This window comes from Chelonia mydas, chromosome 23 (genome assembly GCF_015237465.2).
Source record: "Chelonia mydas isolate rCheMyd1 chromosome 23, rCheMyd1.pri.v2, whole genome shotgun sequence".
NCBI classification, from domain to species: domain Eukaryota; kingdom Metazoa; phylum Chordata; order Testudines; family Cheloniidae; genus Chelonia; species Chelonia mydas.
The window spans coordinates 18,848,661-18,867,641 of NC_051263.2; the positions used below are offsets into that span (position 1 = coordinate 18,848,661).

Sequence of the window (18,981 nt, forward strand, 5' to 3'; positions counted from 1 at the left end):
GGTGGGGCTGGTGGGTTAGAGCAGGGGTTTCTGGGCTCCAGGACTCCTGGGTCCTCTCCCAGGCTGTGGGAGGGGAGTGGGGTCTAGTGAGTTGCATCCCGCACATTTTGCAAGTTGGGATCTTTATATCTGGGAGCAACAGCCCCGCATGGCCGCAATTTGGCAACCAAGGCCGCAGACCGGAGATTTATTTCCTCTGAACAATGTCTGTGACCCTAGCGCACGTTTGCAACCAACGCAGGCACCCAGCCTCTTCGCCTCTGGGTGCTCGCCACCCGGCCTGCATGCGCGCTGGGTCTGCACACGGGGACTTGCAATCGGGGGTCGGGGGGGGGTTGGTTTGCAGGCAATGGGCCTCTGCAAGGCGTGCAGGCCTGGGGATGGAGCCATTTCGATGCATGCATGCCAATTTGCAAGGGATGCACGGCCCCCCCTGCAGATTTGCAAGGGATGCACGGCCCCCCCCCCGCAGATTTGCAAGGGATGCACGGCCCCCCCCCGCAGATTTGCAAGGGATGCACGGCCCCCCCCTGCAGATTTGCAAGGGATGCACGGCCCCCCCCTGCAGATTTGCAAGGGATGCACGGCCCCCCCCGCAGATTTGCAAGGGATGCACGGCCCCCCCCGCAGATTTGCAAGCCTGGCAGCTTGGTTTCCTGGCAATGTGCGGGCTGCGGAGTTGCAAGCCCAGGCCCCGCAGGACTCTCCAGGCCCCCCTGCAGATTTGCACCATTTCATCCCATGCAAGTGTCACCCCCGCACCCCGGCTTCCAGCTGCGCCCCCCCCAGGGCGCCCCCCCCGCCTTTGCAGCCGGAAATCGCAGCCACGTTTTGCAAAGCTCAGAGTCAGCAACAACAGGGGGGCGGGAGCTCCCGCCTTGGGGACGCGCCTGTGCACGAGGCCCCGCCCACCGCGCGCGCACTCGAGGGGGGAACAGGAAGTGCCCCTGTGTCGGGAGCGCGCCACGTGGGTTCCAGCTGGTGCCCTGGAAGTGAAACTGCGACAGCCAGGTAGGGAGGCGGGGGGGGGGCTGGATCTGGGGTGCAGGGGGGGAGGGGCTGGATCGAGGGGGAGGGGCTGGATCTGGGGTGCAGGGGGGGGAGGGGCTGGATCTGGGGGGAGGGGTGCAGAGGGGGAGGGGCTGGATCTGGGGTGCAGGGGGGGGCTGGATCTGGGGTGCAGAGGGGGAGGGGCTGGATCTGGGGGGGGGCTGGATCGAGGGGGAGGGGCTGGATCTGGGGTGCAGAGGGGGGGCTGGATCTGGGGTGCAGGGGGGGGGCTGCAGAGGGCGAGGCATGGGGTGTGAGATCAGAGGGGAGGCTGGATCTATGGGGAGAGGCAGGGATCCCCCCCCTGCCCGTGTCTGGGATTTCATCAAATCTCCCCCCCCCCCCGACACACCCCGATTCTCTTCTGGTAGGGACTGCTGTGTGGTGGATCCAGAGGTCACAGAGCTGGGGAGAGAACCCAGGCGTCCTGGCTCCCAGCCCCCCCGGCTCTAACGACTAGACCCCCTCCCCACCCCCAGAGCTGCTCCCCAGGTCCCTGTATAACAGTAATTTCTTCCCAGGTGCTGCTCAGTGGAGACGACCCTGCGGCCTGCTTCGGAGCCATGACCCGGCCCAGTAAGTCCCTAGTGCCGGCGCCCCCTGGACCGGCCTCTAGCCCCAGCCCCCCCAAATATAACGTCCCCTTAACTCTGTCCCCTTCTCCACAGAACACGCAACAGCTGCGAGGAAACACCCATGCAAGGTGAGCCCCAGGATGCCTGGGTTCCCTCTCCAGCTCTGGGAGGGGAGTGGGGTCTGGTGGGTTAGAGCCGGGGGGGCTGGAAGTCAGGACTCCTGGGTTCTCGATGGGGGGGGGGCAAGTTGCTGCCTGCTGTGAGGTTATTAACAGGATCTCTCTTTTACACAGAGGAAGGAAGCAAAGGCTCACGGGAAAAAGGACCCAGGAGTGCCTCACCTGTTAGGTTTCAAGGAGTATGCGAAGAAGGAAGCCAAATTAAAGCAGAAAAGGGTAGGGATGGGGGGAGCCTGGACTCCTGGCTTCTCTCCCCAGCTCTGGGAGGGGAGTGGGGTCTATTGGGTTAGAGCGGGGAGGCTGGGAGCCCGGATGCCTGGGTTCTCTCCCCGGCTCTGGGAGGCTGAAGCAGGGCTGTGTCTCCAGGTGGCGGAGCTGAGGGCGCGGCAGGAGGAGGCCCGGCTCAAGGAGACCAGCCAGCGCCGCAGCCTGGAGTCCCTGCAGCAGGACGCCCTCCGCAAGCAGCGGGATTTCGAGCAGAAGGTAACGTGGCCCTGAACCTCACAGCCCCTCGGCCCCCAGACCGGCCTCCTGGGTTCTCTCCCATTTGGGAGGGGGAGCAGGGTCCAGTGGTTAGAGCAGGGGGGCTGGGAGCCAGGACTCCTGGGTTCTCTCCCCAGCTCTGGGAGTGGAGTGGGGGCTAGTGGTTAGAGCAGGGGGCTGGGAGCCAGGACTCCTGGGTTCTCTCCCCAGCTCTGGGCGGGGAGTGGGGGCTAGTGGTTAGAGCCGGGGGCTGGGAGCCAGGACTCCTGGGTTCTCTCCCCAGCTCTGGGAGGGGAGTGGGGTGTAGTGGCTCAGAGCAGTGGGGCTAGGAGCCAGGACTCCTGGGTTCTCTCTCCTCCCCCCCTCACTGTTTCGTCTCCTCTCTCGGCAGGAGGCCGGGCTGCAGGAGCTGCAGGGGCACCCGCGACTGGAGAAGGAGGGGTCCCGCAGGGCCTACTACCGGGAGTTCAGGAAGGTCAGTGTGAGCCACTTGGAGGGGAAGCCCCCATATCCCCCCCTCCCTGGCGCTCAGTGGGGCCGGACTGCGGAGGGGAGACTATGATTCTCCCCTTTCACCAGCGCTCAGTGGGGCCGGGCCAGGCCACGGAGGGGACACCCTACTCACCCCCTCTCCTGCTCCCCACAGGTGATCCAGGCAGCTGACGTGGTCCTTGAGGTGCTGGACGCCCGAGACCCCCAGGGCTGTCGCTGCCCCCAGGTGGAGGAGGCCGTGCTGCAGGCCGGGGGCAACAAGAAACTGGTGCTGGTGTTAAATAAAATCGGTGGGTGTGTGGCGGGGGGAACCTGGACTCCTGGGTTCTCTCCCTGGCTCTGGGAGGGGAGTGGGGGCTAGGGGTTAGAGTAGGGGGGCTGGGAGCCAGGACTCCTGGGTTCTATCTTTAGCTGTGGGAGGGGAATGGGGCCTAGTGGTAGGAGCCAGGACTCCTGGGTTTTCTCCCCACCTCTGGGATGGGAGTGGGGGCTGGTGGTTAGAGTATGGGGGGGTGGGAGCCAGGGATCCTGGGTTCTCTGCCGTCTCTGGGGCAAGTCCTGTGGTGCCTCAGTTTCCCTCCCTGGGGGTGCGAGCTGGGGCTCCTAAGGGAGGAGGACCCGTAATAGCTGGGTCAGGGGAAGCAGGCAATGCTGGGTTAACCCTTCGTGCTCTGCGCTCCCCAGACCTGGTGTCCAAGGAGGTGGTGGCCGGGTGGCTGAAGTACCTGAGGAACGAACTCCCCACGGTGGCCTTCAAAGCCTCCACCCAGCAGCAGAGCCGGCACCTGGTGAGGGGGTGGGGCCTGGGACCTTTCCCGACTCTTGGCTTCTGGGAGGGAGTGGGGGCTAGTTGTTAGAGCCGGGGGGGAAGGGGCTGGGAGCCAGGACTCCTGGGTTCTCTCCCTGGCTCCGGGAGAGGAGTAGGGCCAGAGGGGATGTAGCTGTGTGAGCCCTGTCCTGACCCGTCTGCTGCTCTCTGCCCCCCAGCAACAGAGCAAGGTGCCCGTGGCCAAGGCCTCCTGCGAGCTGCTGGCCAGTGGGGCGTGCGTGGGGGCCGACTGCCTGCTGAAGGTGCTGGCCAACTACAGCCGTAGCCAGGACCTCAAGACGGCCATCAGCGTGGGGGTCGTAGGTGAGAGACTCAGGCCCTTCGCTGTGGGGGGCCAGGACTCCTGGGTTCTCTGGGAGGGGAGTGGGGGCTGGTGGTTAGAGCCGGGGGGCCCGGCTGCCTGGGTTCTCTCTCTGACTCGTGTCCCCATTGCTCTTGGTCCAGGCTTCCCCAACGTTGGCAAAAGCAGCCTGATTAACAGCCTGAAGCGGAGCCGGGCCTGCAGCGTGGGCGCCACGCCCGGCGTGACCAAGTAAGCCCTCCTGCCCCACGGCGGGGTGGGGGTCCGGGACTGCCCTGCTCCCCCGCTGATGCCCCCTTTCTCCCCCCCGCCCAGGTGCCTCCAGGAGGTCCAGCTCGATCGGCACGTCAAGCTCCTGGACTGTCCCGGCCTCGTCATGGCGACCGCGGCCACGGACGCCGGCCTGGTGCTGCGCAGCTGCCTCAAGGTGGAGCAGGTGGCCGACCCGGTGACGCCCGTCCACGCCATCCTGAGACGGTGCTCCCAGGGCCAGGTAGGGGAGGGGGGCGGTTGCTAGGGGGGCGGTCAATGGGGTGACGCCACAAACCGTGGGGCCAGCGCCGTCCACCAAGAGACAGGGCCCGAGAAGCACCTGCTCTGAACTCACCCGCCCAGGACCCAAAGGAGCTCAAGCCTTGACTGGCCCAGAAGGACCCATTCAGCGTTCTCGAGCCTCCAGGACTCCCGCTTTCCGGCCACAGCAGACAATGGGGCTCCCAGCGCCCCTGTTTTCTCCCCCCAGTCTCTGTGCCCCCTCCAGCTCCTTCGGGAGCAATGTGGAGAGGCAGCCCTGTTCTTTGAAGACCAGGGGAAATTGATTATTCACCTGGAGCAGGTGGAGAGTCCTTGGGTTGATGGGAGAGGCCGTATGGGGGAGAGTAGAGGTCCCTGCAATTCTGTCTCCCGTTGGTGCCGGGGGTCTGGTCTCACCTCCTTCCTCGATAACACACTCCTCATGTGGTCAGCTTCCCAAACAGTTGAGTGTTAATGGCCAGGTTGTTGGCTCTTCCATTGGCCGCTGGGTCTTCCGTTGGTCAACGCAAGATCGTCCATTGGTCATTGGGTCTTCCATTGTCAATGCAGGCTCTTTCCTTGGTCGTTGGCTCCTCCATTGTCAACTGCAGCTTCTCCGTTCTTATGTGTAGATTCCAGCCAGTTCTTAACATGTCTGGTTCCAACCCAGACTCCTCAGACTCGAACCCCAGCCTCTCTTTTCCTCGTCCCAGGAAGGAAACTAACACTTTCTTCCCAGTGGATGGAAATACCTATCCCAGGAAGAGATTTCTGATGGACGACTTTCGGCCAGACAGCCTGCCGCCATTTTCCGACCAAGAACGTTGATTAGACGAGATCAGAACGTTTCATGCGCTCACGTGGATTTCACTCAGTTTGTCAAACTCAGTTACTGAGGTTTCCCTTTTATAAATCATAGTATGCATGATACAACCCTCTGACTTGCTAGCCAGCGAAATGAAACGAACAGAAACTCCGGAGGAAGGGCTCATTAGGAGAAGACCATATCAGGTTAATAGACATCACTGTGATCCTCCAGTCTGACCCCCCCATATAACACAGGCCAGAGAACTTCCCCAGACTAATTCGTAGAGCAGAGCTTGTCGGAGAACCTCTCAGCTGATAGAGAAACTGCCAGCAATGGAGAACCCACCCCGCTGCTTGGAAAGTTGTTCCTTACTCTCACCGTTAAGAATTGATGCCTCGTTTCTGCTCTGAATTTGTCTAGTTTCAGCTTCCAGCCTGTGGATCGTGTTAGACCAGATTGAATAGCTCGTTATTAGCTCTTTGTGCCCCATGTGGGTACCGACAGACTCGGGTCAAGTCACCCCTTAACCGTCTCTCTGTTAAGCGAAATAGACCGAGCTCCTCGAGTTTCTCACTCCCAGGCCGGTTTTCGAACCCTTGGGCTTTTCTCGTGGCTCTTCTCTTACTTGTCTCCAATTGAGCGACAGCCGTCAAGTCTGTGAATGGAGAAGGATCCAGCAGTGGCCGGGTCGGGCCCCAGCGTGGGGGTGGCCCGTGGGAAGGCGGAGAGGAGATGCGACCGCGGTTGGACGGGGAAGCGAAGAGGGAGGAGAGGGAAGGTTGAGGGGAACCGGGAGCGGTTTGATGGGCTTGTCTGGCTGCTCCCCACCCCAGATCATGCAGCACTATGGTGTGCCGGCTTACCAGGACGTCACGGAGTTCCTAGCGCACCTTGCCCGGAGAAAGGGGAAACTGAGGAAAGGAGGCGTGCCCGATCACGAGAAGGCGGCCAAAGCTGTGCTGAGTGACTGGATGAGGTGGGTGGGGAAGAGGCGGAAGGGGGGGGGGGTGCCAGCCCTAATCTGGCACCAGGGCAGGGGACTGGCTGGTGGGAGTGGTGGGGAATGGCACCCTTTCAGAGCCCCCGTTCTTTCCCCTCCCAGCGGGAAGATCAGCTATTTCACGCACCCCCCAGAGACCCACACGCTGCCCACCCACATCAGTGCCGAGATAGTCACGGAGATGGGCAAGGCCTTCGACTTCGAGGCGCTGGAGCAAGGCAACCAGGAGGCTTTGGCCAGTGAGTAGCGAATATGGGCTGGTAACCTGCTATGCCCCGCTCCCCTCCCAGAGCCAGGAGGGAACCCAGGCGTCCTGGCTCCCAGCCCCCACCCCCCTCGAGCCAGGAGAGAACCCAGGAGTCCTGGCTCCCAGCTGTGCAATGTGGCCTTTGGGGGGCAGTACCACTTTCTCCCACGGGGGGTGGGTGGGAAGCAGAGCATCAGCTTACGGTGCCCTCTGTGTCCGTTCCCTGCCCAGACCTCCCGTCGATTCCTGCGGGCATCGGCCTCGCCCCCGCCGGCCTCACCAGCGGGGCAGGGGCAGAGATGGAGGAAGAGGAGACGTTGGGAGAGGAAGAAACAGCCATGGACGAAGACAGAGATCTGGAGGTATGGAGGGAGGGGAGAAGCATGGCCCCTAAGCCCCACAACAGGCTCCGCCCACACAGGCATCCCAAAAGTATTCTCCAGAGAGGCTGAAGCTTCAAAGACCCACCCCCTCTTGGTGCCAACAGGAGACTCCTCCTCTTAGCTGATTTGCATAATAGGCTCCACCCCATCCGAGGAATGAGCTCAGGCTCTCTGCAGACTCAGGCAGGCAGTGATCCCTTCTCTCCCCAGCCGTTTGAGCTAGAAACTTCATTTTCTTTTTATCTGAAAGCTGAGATATTAGAGCATGAGGCAGCTGCCCAATTCTGGGCCTGTCCCTTGGCAGGCCGCCCTCTCATGCCTTACTCTCCGCTTTCTCCCTGCAGCTCGGCCCCGTGACAGTGGAACTGAAGGCTAAGAACAAAGCAGCCGCTGCCGCGGAGAGACCTATTCCCAGAGCCCCTAGCCTGGAGGAGATCTCAGCCCTAGACCCCCTGCATCAAGGGCAGGGGCTGCGGGCAGCTAGCAGAAGGCGGAAGAAGCAGCAGAAAAGAGCAGGTTGGCGGAGGGGTGCTTAGGGGATTGATCATGGGGGCATCTGGGGAAGGATGCTGTCCAGACTGAGCAATAAGGGATGGTCCCTGACCAAAGGGCTTAATCTAGAAATTAATGGTAGAGAGGAGAAACTGAGGCACGGGAGAGGGGACTTGGCCACGGTCCAAGGCAGAGCCAGGAAGAGAACCCAGGGATCCTGGCTTCCTCCCAACTGCTCTAACCACCAGTCCCCCTCCCCTCCCAGATCCAGGGAGAGAACCCAGGAGTCCTGTGCTCTAGGCCATGTTGTCCCTTAGCTAGGGCTAGGAGTCAATCAGGACTCCTGGGTTCCATCCCCAGGTCTATCGCGTCTCTTTGTGCCTCAGTTTCCCCTCCCACCCAGGCAGGCTGGAGGTAGGTTTCATGGCAGGGCAGCGCCCAGTGCTCTCTGCTGGCCGGGGCGTGCGCGTCTCACCAAGCGGGAGGGATTCTCACTGCAGCTCGTTTCCCCCCCCGCAGAGAAAATCGCCAGCAAACTCTCCGCCACGCTGACGGCCGCCATGAACTTCGGGGCGGCGGGCGACTAGGCGTGGCGCTGGCGGCCCCCGTGAGCCCAGCCCTCCAGCTCCCTCGGGATCGATCGCCGCTCCTGGCCGGTGGCGGCCACGCAGACAAGACCAGAGCTGCCGCTACCGAATTGTCAGGCTCCTTTTATTACCAGCTAAAATCCGCGGCGCGGCCCGTCTCCATTAAAACATCACGCAGCCTCCCCCTGTCCTGCGTGTCTCACTCAGACCCGCCCAGGCTGGGGAGAGAATCCAGGAGTCCTGGCTCCCGGCTTGGGGCGACATTCACGCAGTAGGAGTCTGATCCCAGGTTGGGCTCAGCAGGATGGCACCTGCCGCCGGCAACTGAGTTCTTCCCCTTCGGGCGCTGCAGAGGGGCCCCTTCACTGTGGCTGGCGTTTGCGGGGGGTCTCTCAGGGCCGGCCGGCGCCGGAGATCGTAGCAGCCCAGCTGGGGGAAGAGACACATTTCAGGCTGGTCAAAGCAGGGGGCCGGGACTCCTGGGTCCTTGCCCCAGCTCTGGGAGGGGAGTGAGGTCTAGTGGTTAGAGCAGGGGAGCCAGGACTCAGGGGGGTGTCTGACGCTGGGGCCTGGATCCTGGTTGGTGGGGGGCGAACGGGGGTGTAAGTTGCACCCTGCTGACTCGCACTCACCCCGTCCACTGGCACAGGAACATTGCGTCTCTCCGAGTCCCGTCGGCTGGTGCGTCTCTGCGGCCGGGTGCGCTGGCGGGCCGGGGAGCGGCGCTGGCGGGCCGGGGAGCGGCGCTGGCGGGCCGGGGAGCGGCGCTGGCGGGCCGGGGAGCGGCTCCGGCTCTTGGGGCTGCTGGTGCTGAGCTCCTCCGCTGGCCACAGGACGGGGAGGTTTGGGTTAGGGGGGCTCCTCGCTCCCGCCTGGGGACCCCGGGGTGCCAGGCGCTGCGCAGGCCCACCTGCCACTCCCCTCCCAGAGCTGGGAGAGGACCCAGGAGTCCTGGCACCCAGCCCCCCCTGCTCCAACCACCCGACCCCACTCCCCTGCCAGAGTGGAGAGAGGACCCAGGAGTCCTGGCTCCCAGCCCCCCCTGCTCCAACCACCAGACCCCACTCCCCTCCCAGAGCGGAGAGAGGAGCCAGGAGTCCTGGCTCCCAGCCCCCCCCTGCTCCAACCACCCGACCCCACTCCCCTCCCAGAGCGGAGAGAGGACCCAGGAGTCCTGGCACCCAGCCCCCCCTGCTCCAACCACCCGACCCCACTCCCCTCCCAGAGCGGAGAGAGGACCCAGGAGTGGGCTCCCAGCCCCGCCCATGTAGCGCCCCCAGCACAGTGGGTCGCTCACCCCAGGGGGCTCCTCGTTCTGGCCGGGAGAGGGGCTCCGGGAAGCCCGAGTCGGCGAACTCGGCATTGTCCTGGCTGGGGTCTGGGCCCCGCTGGGCCAGCAGGCGTTCTGCATGAGGGAGGGGGGGTGGTTAGCCCATGCCGCACCCACATGCCCCCGCCCATCCAGATATGCCCCGCCCTCTTCCCCTAGCTCCACCTTCTTGCCCACTTAACCCCTCCCACTGAGCCTTAGCCCTGCCCATATTGTCATGCTCCCCCCTCCACTAGCTCCGCCCACTGCTTTCACACAGGGACTGTCCCCCATTCCCCTCCTCCTCCTCTAGCCCCTCCCTCCCCTCTAGCCCCGCCCCCATACCTGTCTCCTGCAGGATGTGCTGCATCTGGGCCCGGGTCTCCTGCAGCCCCCGCAGCACCTCCCGGCTCTGCTGGGCCACGTCGCGGTAGGTGAGGACGCAATAGGCCAGGACGGCCAGCCCGGCACCCACACACAGCCTGCGGCATAGCCCCACCCAGCTGGCAAGGGCCTCCTGGCAGAGGGGGACCTGTCAGAGCGAGGACCCCCGCTCTCCGCCCAGAGAACCCCAGCGTCCGGGCTCCCCGCCCCACTGCCAGGGCTCCCCCGCTCTAATCTGCCAGAGCCTACTCCCTTCCCAGATCCGGGGAGAGAACCCCGGCGTCCGGGCTCCCCGCCCCACTGCCCGGGCTCCCCCGCTCTAATCTGCCAGAGCCTACTCCCCTCCCAGCGTCCGGGCTCCCCGCCCCACTGCCAGGGCTCCCCCGCTCTAATCTGCCAGAGCCTACTCCCCTCCCAGATCCGGGGAGAGAACCCAGGTGTCCTGGCTCCTCTCCCCTCCCAGATCCGGGGGGAGAACCCAGGTGTCCTGGCTCCCAGCCCCGCCTGCTCCACCCCACCTGACCCCACTCTCCTCCCAGATCAGGGGAGAGGACCCAGGTGTCCTGGAGACCCAGTGACTGCTGAGCCCGGTGGGGGGGGGGGCAGTCTGAAGGAGGGGTCGCCCCAGCTGGGGGTGTCCGGGGGGGGGTGCCTGGCCGGTACCGTTGGATCGGAGCCAGCCTCAGTGTTCTCCAAGACGAGTCCACTGACCACACGCTCCAGGTAGACGTTGCCCCCGACCAGGCCCAGCAGGATCAACCTCAGGCAGAAGAAAAAGGGGATCATGGGAAGGGAAAGAGGGGACAGGCCCCAGCCCCATTCCCCACCCCCCTGGCCAGCCAGTCCCTGCCCTGGGGCCAGGTGGGAGCCCGCTCCCTAGAGGGGACAGGCCCCAACCCCATTCCCCAATCCCCCTAGCCAGCCAGTCCCTGCCCTGGGGCCAGGTGGGAGCCAGCGCTCCCTAGAGGGGACAGGCCCCAGCCCCATTCCTCACCCCCCTGGCCAGCCAGTCCCTGCCCTGGGGCCAGGTGGGAGCCAGCGCTCCCTAGAGGGGACAGGCCCCAGCCCCATTCCTCACCCCCCTGGCCAGCCAGTCCCTGCCCTGGGGCCAGGTGGGAGCCCGCTCCCTAGAGGGGACAGGCCCCAACCCCATTCCCCACCCCCCTGGCCAGCCAGTCCCTGCCCTGGGGCCAGGTGGGAGCCAGCGCTCCCTAGAGGGGACAGGCCCCAGCCCCATTCCTCACCCCCCTGGCCAGCCAGTCCCTGCCCTGGGGCCAGGTGGGAGCCGGCGCCCCTCAGAGGGGACAGGGCCCTGCCCCATTCCCTGCCCCTACCTGGCCCCAGCAGTGCGCTGGCTGGAGGTGAGCAGCAGGGCGGCGCTGCTGGTCAGCAGGTGGTAGAGGAAGGAGCCCAGGGCTTGGGACTCCCCCACCAGGAAGCGGTGCAGGAAGCTGAGGCGGTTCACGATCTCGGCGAAGGCCAGGCGTTGCCGTCCGGCCGCCTCCTGCATGTCCCGAAAAGCCTCCCGGACACCTGCAGGGAGCCAGGGGCTGTCAGCAGCCGTGCTTCCCAGAGCCAGCAGAGAACCCAGGAGCCCTGGCTCCCAGCCCCCCCTGCTCTAACCCACTAGACCCTTCTCCTCTCCCAGAGCTGGGGAGAGAACCCAGGAGTCCTGGCTCCCAGCCCCCCCCGCTCTAACCACTAGACCCCACTCCCCTCCCAGAGCTGGGGAGGGGCCCCAGGCATCTTGGCTTCCAGGGGCTGGGGTTACCCCTGGAGGAGTCCTGCAGTGTCTGTCTCAGCAGCTCCCCATGGCGGAGGATCTCCTCCTGGGATCGCAAGGTGGCCTCTTGTGCCCGCGCTGCCTGCTCCGCCAGCTGGTTGGTCTCTTCCAGCCGCTCAGCTACGCCCTCCGAACTGGCAACCAGCCTGGGGGCGGAGGGGGAAGGGGCGTCAGCACCAAAGCGGGGCCTTGATCCTGCCACATGCCCCCAACCCAGGCAGTGTGCTACTTATCCACACAGACAGCACTGCCCATTAGCCCCGCTCTGTGAGCAACGGGCTCCGGCCCTCTGCAGACTCAGGCAGCTTCTGGCACGCTCGGTTCACACTTGTGAGCAATGGGCTCAGGCTCTCTGCAGACTCAGGCAGCTTCCAGCACACTCGGTTCACACTTGTGAGCAATGGGCTCAGGCTCTTGGCAGCTTTTCTACCCGACCGCGAGGGCTAGAAACGTACCTGGTGTTTTCTGCCCGAGATCTGAGATTCTGGCGCAATCCCTCGACTCCTGGAGCCAGGACCTTGTGTAGACCTAGACACTGATGAACTCCACAGTCCACAGGCCTGGGCTGGAGACTGGCCCACCTCCAGCCCCCCAAATGTGCAGGCCAGGCCCTGCTACACACAAAGCCCCTGCCCCATAGATACTCCCCCGCACAGTCCCTTCCCATCCAACTCTGGTGGAAAAGATGCAGGGAAAGGCTCTGTATCCACACCCCATGCAGCCCCCTCCTCCCCCCCACAGAGCCCCTCCCCCAATCTGCCCCCCCAACAGCCCCCTCCCACCTAATGTTCTCCTTTGTTTTGGGAATGGGGGACACATCCTCATGTTCTGCTCAGACCCCGGCCTCTCTGCCAGCATCGGGGGGCTGACTGGGTGGGACTAGGGGGGCATCTGCCCTGCTAGAGACTCAGCAAACTCAGCGCAGGATGGAAGCCAGCACCCGCTAGAGGGGAAAAGGCCCTGTGTCCCATTCCCACCCCCCCGAGCCAGCCAGTTCCCACCCGGGGGCCAGATGGGAACGAGCGCCCCCAGGAGGGGACCCCCCCCCGCTCACCTGTGCACGGTGCTCTCAGCTTGCTGCTGCCAGGCCTCGCTGCGAAGGAGGTAGCAGATGCTGTGGGCATGGGTGAAGAATTCAGTGTAGACCCCGAAGGCCACAGGGTCCATGTGCTGGGTGCAGGCCCGGACGGAGCTGCTGGCCTCGCAGCGAGGGAAGGGCCGGCCCGACCTGGCCAAGGGACAGCGGGGGTCTTAGCCAGGAACCCCTAGGCCACCATCCCCGGGGATAGAACTCAGGTGTCCGGGCTCCCAGGCCCCTGCTCTCACCCACCAGCCCCCACTTCCCTCCCAGAGCCAGAGAGAGAACCCAGGTGTCCTGGCTCTCAGCCCCCTCCCCCCAGCCTACTAACCCCACTTCCCTTCTAGAGTCAGCGATAGAACCCAGGTGTCCGGCTCCCGGGGCCCCCGCCCCCATAGAGACAGAACCCAGCTCCCCCTCTAGCTGGGGTCAGGACCCAGGCGTCCGGGCATCACCTCTGCAGGTGGCAGTGGGCAAAGGCCAGGGCGATGCGGCTTTGCTGCTCCTCACCCAGCTGCTGGCAGCCCCCGTCCAGCCTGCCCAGGGCCCCCGCCCAGCAGGCCCCCAGCTGCGGGTGCTGGGCCAGCGTCTGGGCCTCCCGCAGCCGGGCACGGCCCTGGGCCAGCAGCCCTGGGTCTGGGGGAGCCAGGCCCTGGGGGGCAGGGTAGAGGCAGAGCACGAGGAGGAGAGCTGGGGGCAGCCCCATGGGGCTGGGGCAGACAGGCCACTGGGGAGAGTCAGGGGAAGGGGTCAGTGGTGGGTGGGGCCACTGGGGATTAAACACTTTATGGGGGCGGGGCCACTGGGGGGTCACACCCCTTCTCATTGGGGCGGGGCCACTGGAGTCATGCTCCTCCCATTGGGGGCAGGGCAAGAGGGGTTAAACCACTTATGGGGGCAGGGCTAATGGGGTTACGCCCCTTCATACAGGGGGTCACTGAGGCCACACCCTCTTCACATTGGAGGGCGAGGCTATGGGATTAAACCCCTCATGGGGATAGGGTCACTGGGGTTACACCCCTTCTCATGGTGGGCTGGCCACTTGGGGTTACACCCTCTCATGGGGCAGGGCCCCGAGACCTCTATAGAATCCACCCCCCTTTTCCTGGCGCAGATGGTACATTCTGTCTCAGCTTTTCCCTTTCCCCCGCCGGCCCCCGTAGCGCTCAGGTGCTAGCCCCTCCCTTTGCAGGAGGCGGGGTTGGGTCACAAGGCCTCTTGCCGCCAAGCGCTCGCTGCTTGGCCCGTGGAGCTTCAGCGCCATCTAGTGGCCCGGATGGATGTTGGCTTGTTTACTGCTGGAGGGCATGAAGCTAAGCAGGGCCCTGCGAGTTCAGGGCATGAAGCTAAGCAGGGCCCTGCGAGTTCACGGCATGGAGGGGGTCCAGGGGAGATGCCAGCCCCTCCCCCCAAACTGTCCAGTCTCTCCTCATTAGTTTGCATGAGCCAGCTGCACCTTCGGGCCACGGCTGCTCTGGGACGAGAGTGGGGTCTTGTCGTTAGGGGGGTGGGAGCCAGGACTCCTGGGTTCTCTCCCCCACTCGGGGAGGGGGGCTGGGAGCCGGGGTTCTGTTCTGTTCGCTCAGGGACCTTCCATCTACCTTAAATCTGTGTTTTAGCCTTCTTGGGAATTCCACCTTAAATTGCATGCTGGCCCTCGGGGGAGGGTCCACCTTACATCTGTGAGCTGGCGCCTGGGGAAATACCATGTGAAATCTGCCAGCTGCGTGTGCACCAGAGCGTGATCTTCCACCTGAACCTCCTGAGCTGTGCTGGCCAGCTAGGACTCCCACCTTCAGCCAAGGGGCTGCCCAGCTGGGAAAATTCCCCCTTCCAGCCAAGATTCTCCTAGAACTGTAGTTAGAATTGACCTTACAAATTAAATTACCTACACCCCATATCATGGGGGGAACCATGCTGAACAGATGAATCACGCACAATTACATGGGAGAAAAATCCACCTTACATCAAAAACCCGTATCCATTCCCCCTTAAATCACCACATGGCATGGGGGAAGGAAATCCAGCTTAATTTAAGGACCCATGTCCATTAACGGGGAGGTGGGATCCACCTTGATTCAGCAAGTGTTTTGGGCAGGGGGAGCTTCCACCTTCAATCCACAGTCCATGGCAGGTAGGGAGGATTCCACCTTTAATCCACGTGGTGGGGAAGGAGAATTCCCTGTGAACTCCACAAACTGCAGGAAACAGGGAGAAGGAGGATTCCACCGAAAATCCATGATCCGAAGGGGTGGGGCGAAGGAGGATTCCACCTTAAATCCACGCTTGGAGGTGGGGAGGGGCGATTCCACCTTAAATCCACGATTGGAGGGGGGAGAGGGAGGATTCCACCTTAAATCCACAAGCCGTGGCCGTGACCAGGGCCCAGGCGGCTGTGTCCTGCCCGGCTGCGGGGTCAGTCTCAGCGGCGGGACACGGGGCGGCCCCCACCCTGCCCAGGCCACGCCCCCTGGCCTCACGCCTCCAGCGGATGGGGGACCACGAAGGCGCCGTAGGCCCCGCCCAGCAGGGCCTGCACGTCGCCGCCCTTCACCAGCCAGCAGGGGGCCTGGTGGGCCGGCAGGGGCGAGTCCTTCAGCAGCTTGGTGACCCGCGTGGCCGGCACCGTGGCCCCGCCCCTCTGCAGCCGGGCGGGCTGCTCCCCGGCGCCTGGCTGCAGGCGGATGGCCGCGTGCTGGAACTGACCTGCAGGGGGCGAGAGGGGACACAGGGTGAATGGGGGGGCCCCCGGCGGCCGGACGAGTGGGGCAGGGAAAGGGGGCCCGGAGCCCCTTACCCAGCAGCCCGTGGGCCTGGGCCGAGAGCCCACTGCCGTCCAGCACGTAGAAGCCCAGGTGGTCTCTCTGCAGGCGGCTGGGGTGGCTGTACCGATGGCGCTGGACCACGAACTCCAGCCCGGCGCCCAGCCGCAGCGTCGCGTTGGCGCCCGGCCCCACCTGCACCCCCAGCCCGGGGCGGCCGACCCAAGCCGGGCGGCCGAAGGGCAGATCCAGGGCCCCCTCCCCCCGCAGCGCCACGCCCTGGAGCGTCACGGTGATCACGTAGTGCAGCTGGGGAGGCCCCACCAGCACGGTGATGGCGTCGAAGTAGGTGCGTGGCCGATCCGCCGTGCCCGGCCGTGGCGGGGCGCCAACCAGGTGGCCGTGGACTGACAGGCCTGCGGGGAGAGAGCACAGGCCACGCTGCAGTCACTGAGCTGTCAGGGATCCCCGTCTCCTCCCCATCACTCGGCCCACGGTCCCCACGGCACCACAGCTGCCCCGGGACCTCCTCCTGGATCCCCCCCGCTAGACCTCAGAGCCGGGGAGAGAACCCAGGAGTCCTGGCTCCCAGCCCCCCTGCTCTAACCACCAGCCCCCGCTCCCCTACCCTGGGGCGCTGAGCTGCGGGGTGGGGGCCTCACCGCTGGGGGGGTCTGTCACCAGCTGGAGCACGTCTCCTGGGTGCCCATCCAGCGTAAAGCACAGCGTCTCAGGGGAGCCGGGCAGTCGTGCCACGAAGTGAGGGTCTCCATCCACTGCAAGGCAGAACAAGGGGTGGAGTAAGGGGGGGGAACCAGGCTGCCCCCTCCCCCAAACATCACCTGGGTGTCTGGGCAGCCTTACCTGAGGAGGAGAAAGTGAAGAATCTGGCACCAGCCAGGTCTGCCATGCCATCTAAGGGCGGGGGAAGAAGAGAGGGTTACAGCCAGATGGGTGATGGAGCATTCCCCCCTCCACCCCGATCCTTGGGCATCCTCTTCCCTCTCCAAAGCACCACGTGCACCCGCTGGCCAGGCCTGGCAGAGCCCAGAGCGACCACGACGGGCAGCGGCTGAGAGCCAACAGGAAACTGCCAAGTCTCCCCCTGCCCTCACCCAGGCCCAGACCTGAAACATACCTGTGTCACCGTCCCGTTCCTCTGACAGGTCTGGAAGGGAAAGGCAGAGTCAGGGTGGGGGTGTGAGGCCATCTGGCAGTCAATGGCAAAGCTGACTTGCTTAGCGTGAGAGGCTGGATGCTGGCACCGTGCCCCCGACCCTGGCTCCAGCCCACTCATAGTGGCTGCAGAATGTCAGCGGTCAGTTTGAAAAAAATATTCAGTTTCTAGCTCTCACGGTTGGGGAGCAAAGGTGGAAAATGGGATCAGTGCCTGCCTGAGTCTGCAGAGAGCCTGAACCAATTGCTAAGTGATGTCCTGGAGGGTCGGGGTTTCATCTCAGAGCCCCACCCCTTAATCCCTGCCTTGCCCCTTCAGGCTTCAGTGCAGTTGTGTGTGGCAGGGAAAAGGACCTGCCCAGTTCTCAGCAGGCCTTGCCCACAGCCCCCAGGAACTACAACTCCCAGAACTCCTGGTCTTAAAGAGCTAGGCCGAGTGGGATTTCCCTGAAGGGCCAGCGTGCTGGTAGACCCCTCCCCACAACCTGCCTGGCTACGCCACCCAGGAGAGAGCGCGTGGGCCAGGTTGTGGGGTTACCTGAGTAGTCTTCATAATCCAGGACACCTGTAGGGAGAGAGAGCCAGAATGAACATCCATGCAATTCTGGGAGGGGGGATCCCAGCAGTGGGGGAGGCAGACGGTGGGGGAGCACAGGCCGGGGGCGATCAGGCTGAGATCCCGGTGGGTAAGGAGGGGGGCAGCATGAGGAGCACAGGCCGGGGGGGAGTCGGGGAGGGATCCCGGCCACGGGAGAGGTGGGTGGCGTGGGGAGCACAGGCTGGGGGGTAGTGGGGGGGGATGGGATCCCCACCCTTCTCTCCTTTGGCCACCACAAAGCTGTACACGGCCGGCGGGTGGCGGGACTCCACGGATTCCTCGGCCACGTCCTTTGCCGACAGCAGTTCTGACTCTGCGGGCGGCAACAGCAGCAGCCACTGGCTGAGGTCGGCGGCAGGTGGGCTGGATCCCATGGCGCCCGGCGTGCCCCGGGAGCCCTCGGACTCCGCCCTGTGGTGGGGGGCAGCCGTGCTGTTGCCAGTCCAGGCGTCTGTGATAGTCCGGACCGTGGGAGCCGCTGTGCCCCACGAGAAGGGGGCCCTCTCTGTTCTGGGATGTGGCTGGCGCTTGGTGGCCGGTTGCGGGGGCGTCTCCTGCTGGCCGGAGGGGGGTGCCGTGGCTGATCCTGGGCTAGGCGGCAGATGAGCCGTGGCCCTGGGGTTCCCAGCTTTGGGCGTTTTTCCAGGTGTGGCTCTGGCTGCTTTGGTGACACCGTGGGCCGTGGGAGGAGCTGGCGTGGCCGGGGCAGTGCCAGGTGCCGGTGTGGCTCGGGCTAGTTTGGAGGTGCCCAGGGACGTGGCAGGTGCTCCTGGGACAGGCATGGCTCTGGAAGCTTTGCTGGCACGGTGGGCCGCCATGGTGGCCAGGGGTGTGACAGGAGCCCCTGGCGTGGCCCGAGCCGTGGCACTCTCCTCCTCCTCCTCTGGCTTGACCACCACCAGCGAGGTGACGGGCGTGACAAAGTTATACTTCAGCGAGAGGTTGGTGGCCTTTTCAGTGAGCAGCCGGCGCGCGGCAGTGTCGTTGGAGCGGAACCGGGCCCGGAGCTGCTCCTGGATGGTGAAGTAGGCCCAGAGGCGCTGGACGAATTGCCCGATCTGCCCCAGGTCTGGAGAGCAGCCGAACGGGGCGGCCTCCGTGGCGTTGGCCGAGATATCGTTCTCCAGGCTCAGCGGCCCGACGTGCCCATGGCCTGCAGCCTGGACGTGCAGCTCAGTGGCCCCCGGGGCCAGCCGTCCGGCCACCACCAGCTCGGCGCCCCGGAAGTAGTGGGGGAAGAGCGTGCGGGTGAGGTCTGCGCCGTCGCGGTAGGAGAGGGCCACGTCGGACAGCAGCGGGCTGGCGATCTCGTCGTAGAAGCCGGCGAGCTGCAGGGCGGCGTCGGCGTCCTCGTAGATGCGCCGGGCGATGCCCCGGTTCTCCAGCGCCAGGCGCCGCAGCAACCCGTAGTCAGCATCGTCCCCAAAGGCCAGGCCAAACAGGGAGACGGAGCCGCCCAGCGCCTGCCGGGCGTTGGCCAGGATGCGAGTGCCTGAGGTCACGCCCGCCGTGGGCTCCCCGTCCGTCAGGAAGATGAGCAATGGGATCCGCCGGGGGGATGGCTCCGGCGGGCTCTGGCTCAGCACCGAGGCGGCCTCCAACAGGGCTTTGTTGATGTCGGTCCCTGAGGAGGGAAAAGGCAGAAGGATCTGGATTTGCAGCCTTGCATTGAACCCCACTCCCCAAGTCGGGGAGAGAACCCAGGCGTCCTGGCTTCCAGCCCCCTGTTCTAACCACTAGACCCCTCTCCCCTCCCAGAGCTGGGGAGAGAACCCAGGCGTCCTGGCTCCCAGCCTCCTCTGCTCTAACCACTAGACACCATCCCCCTCCCAGAGCCATGGAGAGAACCCAGGAGTCCTGGCTCCCAGCCCCCTGTTCTAACCACTAGACCCCTCTCCCCTCCCAGAGCTGGGGAGAGAACCCAGGAGTCCTGGCTCCCAGCCCTCTTGCTC

General features: G+C 64.8%; 3 protein-coding genes across 14 annotated transcripts in view; 1 reads left to right on the top strand and 2 right to left on the bottom strand.

The window, feature by feature from the left end:
* Positions 1 to 891: 891 nt before the first annotated feature.
* Positions 892 to 8,121, top strand: GNL3L (G protein nucleolar 3 like). The gene is made up of 16 exons (XM_037888549.2): positions 892 to 1,011; positions 1,572 to 1,626; positions 1,719 to 1,753; positions 1,919 to 2,020; positions 2,171 to 2,287; positions 2,679 to 2,762; positions 2,934 to 3,069; positions 3,464 to 3,567; positions 3,767 to 3,911; positions 4,053 to 4,140; positions 4,225 to 4,402; positions 6,064 to 6,206; positions 6,333 to 6,469; positions 6,709 to 6,839; positions 7,205 to 7,376; positions 7,872 to 8,121. Exons 2-16 carry the CDS (start codon positions 1,614 to 1,616, stop codon positions 7,937 to 7,939), a joined length of 1,653 nt encoding a protein of 550 aa, XP_037744477.1. The 5' UTR covers positions 892 to 1,011; positions 1,572 to 1,613; the 3' UTR covers positions 7,940 to 8,121.
* LOC119564925 lies at positions 8,043 to 14,044 on the bottom strand. 10 transcript variants are annotated; one of them, XM_043534375.1, is made up of 10 exons: positions 12,949 to 14,044; positions 12,470 to 12,643; positions 11,404 to 11,561; positions 10,967 to 11,165; positions 10,296 to 10,392; positions 9,594 to 9,765; positions 9,237 to 9,344; positions 8,703 to 8,759; positions 8,484 to 8,639; positions 8,043 to 8,418 (listed from the first exon to the last, which is right to left on the bottom strand). In XM_043534375.1, the coding sequence occupies exons 1-10, from the start codon at positions 13,317 to 13,319 to the stop codon at positions 8,204 to 8,206; spliced, it is 1,707 nt and encodes a 568-aa protein (XP_043390310.1). In that variant the 5' UTR covers positions 13,320 to 14,044; the 3' UTR covers positions 8,043 to 8,203. The 10 variants fall into 10 exon arrangements, with proteins under 10 accessions (XP_043390310.1, XP_043390309.1, XP_043390311.1 ...); XM_043534374.1 differs by having other exon boundaries at positions 8,703 to 8,762; positions 12,949 to 14,043; XM_043534376.1 differs by having other exon boundaries at positions 8,043 to 8,368; positions 8,572 to 8,639; positions 8,703 to 8,762; positions 12,949 to 14,021.
* Positions 14,045 to 14,438: 394 nt separating this feature from the next.
* The window catches only part of ITIH6 (inter-alpha-trypsin inhibitor heavy chain family member 6), a 28,918-nt gene continuing 24,375 nt past the window's right edge, over positions 14,439 to 18,981 (bottom strand). For all 3 annotated transcript variants that reach the window (XM_043534319.1, XM_037888555.2, XM_043534321.1), the window contains 7 exons: positions 17,244 to 18,653; positions 16,970 to 16,996; positions 16,394 to 16,423; positions 16,120 to 16,170; positions 15,918 to 16,031; positions 15,291 to 15,671; positions 14,439 to 15,199 (listed from right to left, as the gene is read on the bottom strand). In XM_043534319.1, the coding sequence (XP_043390254.1) occupies positions 14,970 to 15,199; positions 15,291 to 15,671; positions 15,918 to 16,031; positions 16,120 to 16,170; positions 16,394 to 16,423; positions 16,970 to 16,996; positions 17,244 to 18,653 (2,243 nt within the window). In that variant the 3' untranslated portion in view covers positions 14,439 to 14,969. The remainder of the gene's footprint in view (positions 15,200 to 15,290; positions 15,672 to 15,917; positions 16,032 to 16,119; positions 16,171 to 16,393; positions 16,424 to 16,969; positions 16,997 to 17,243; positions 18,654 to 18,981) is intronic.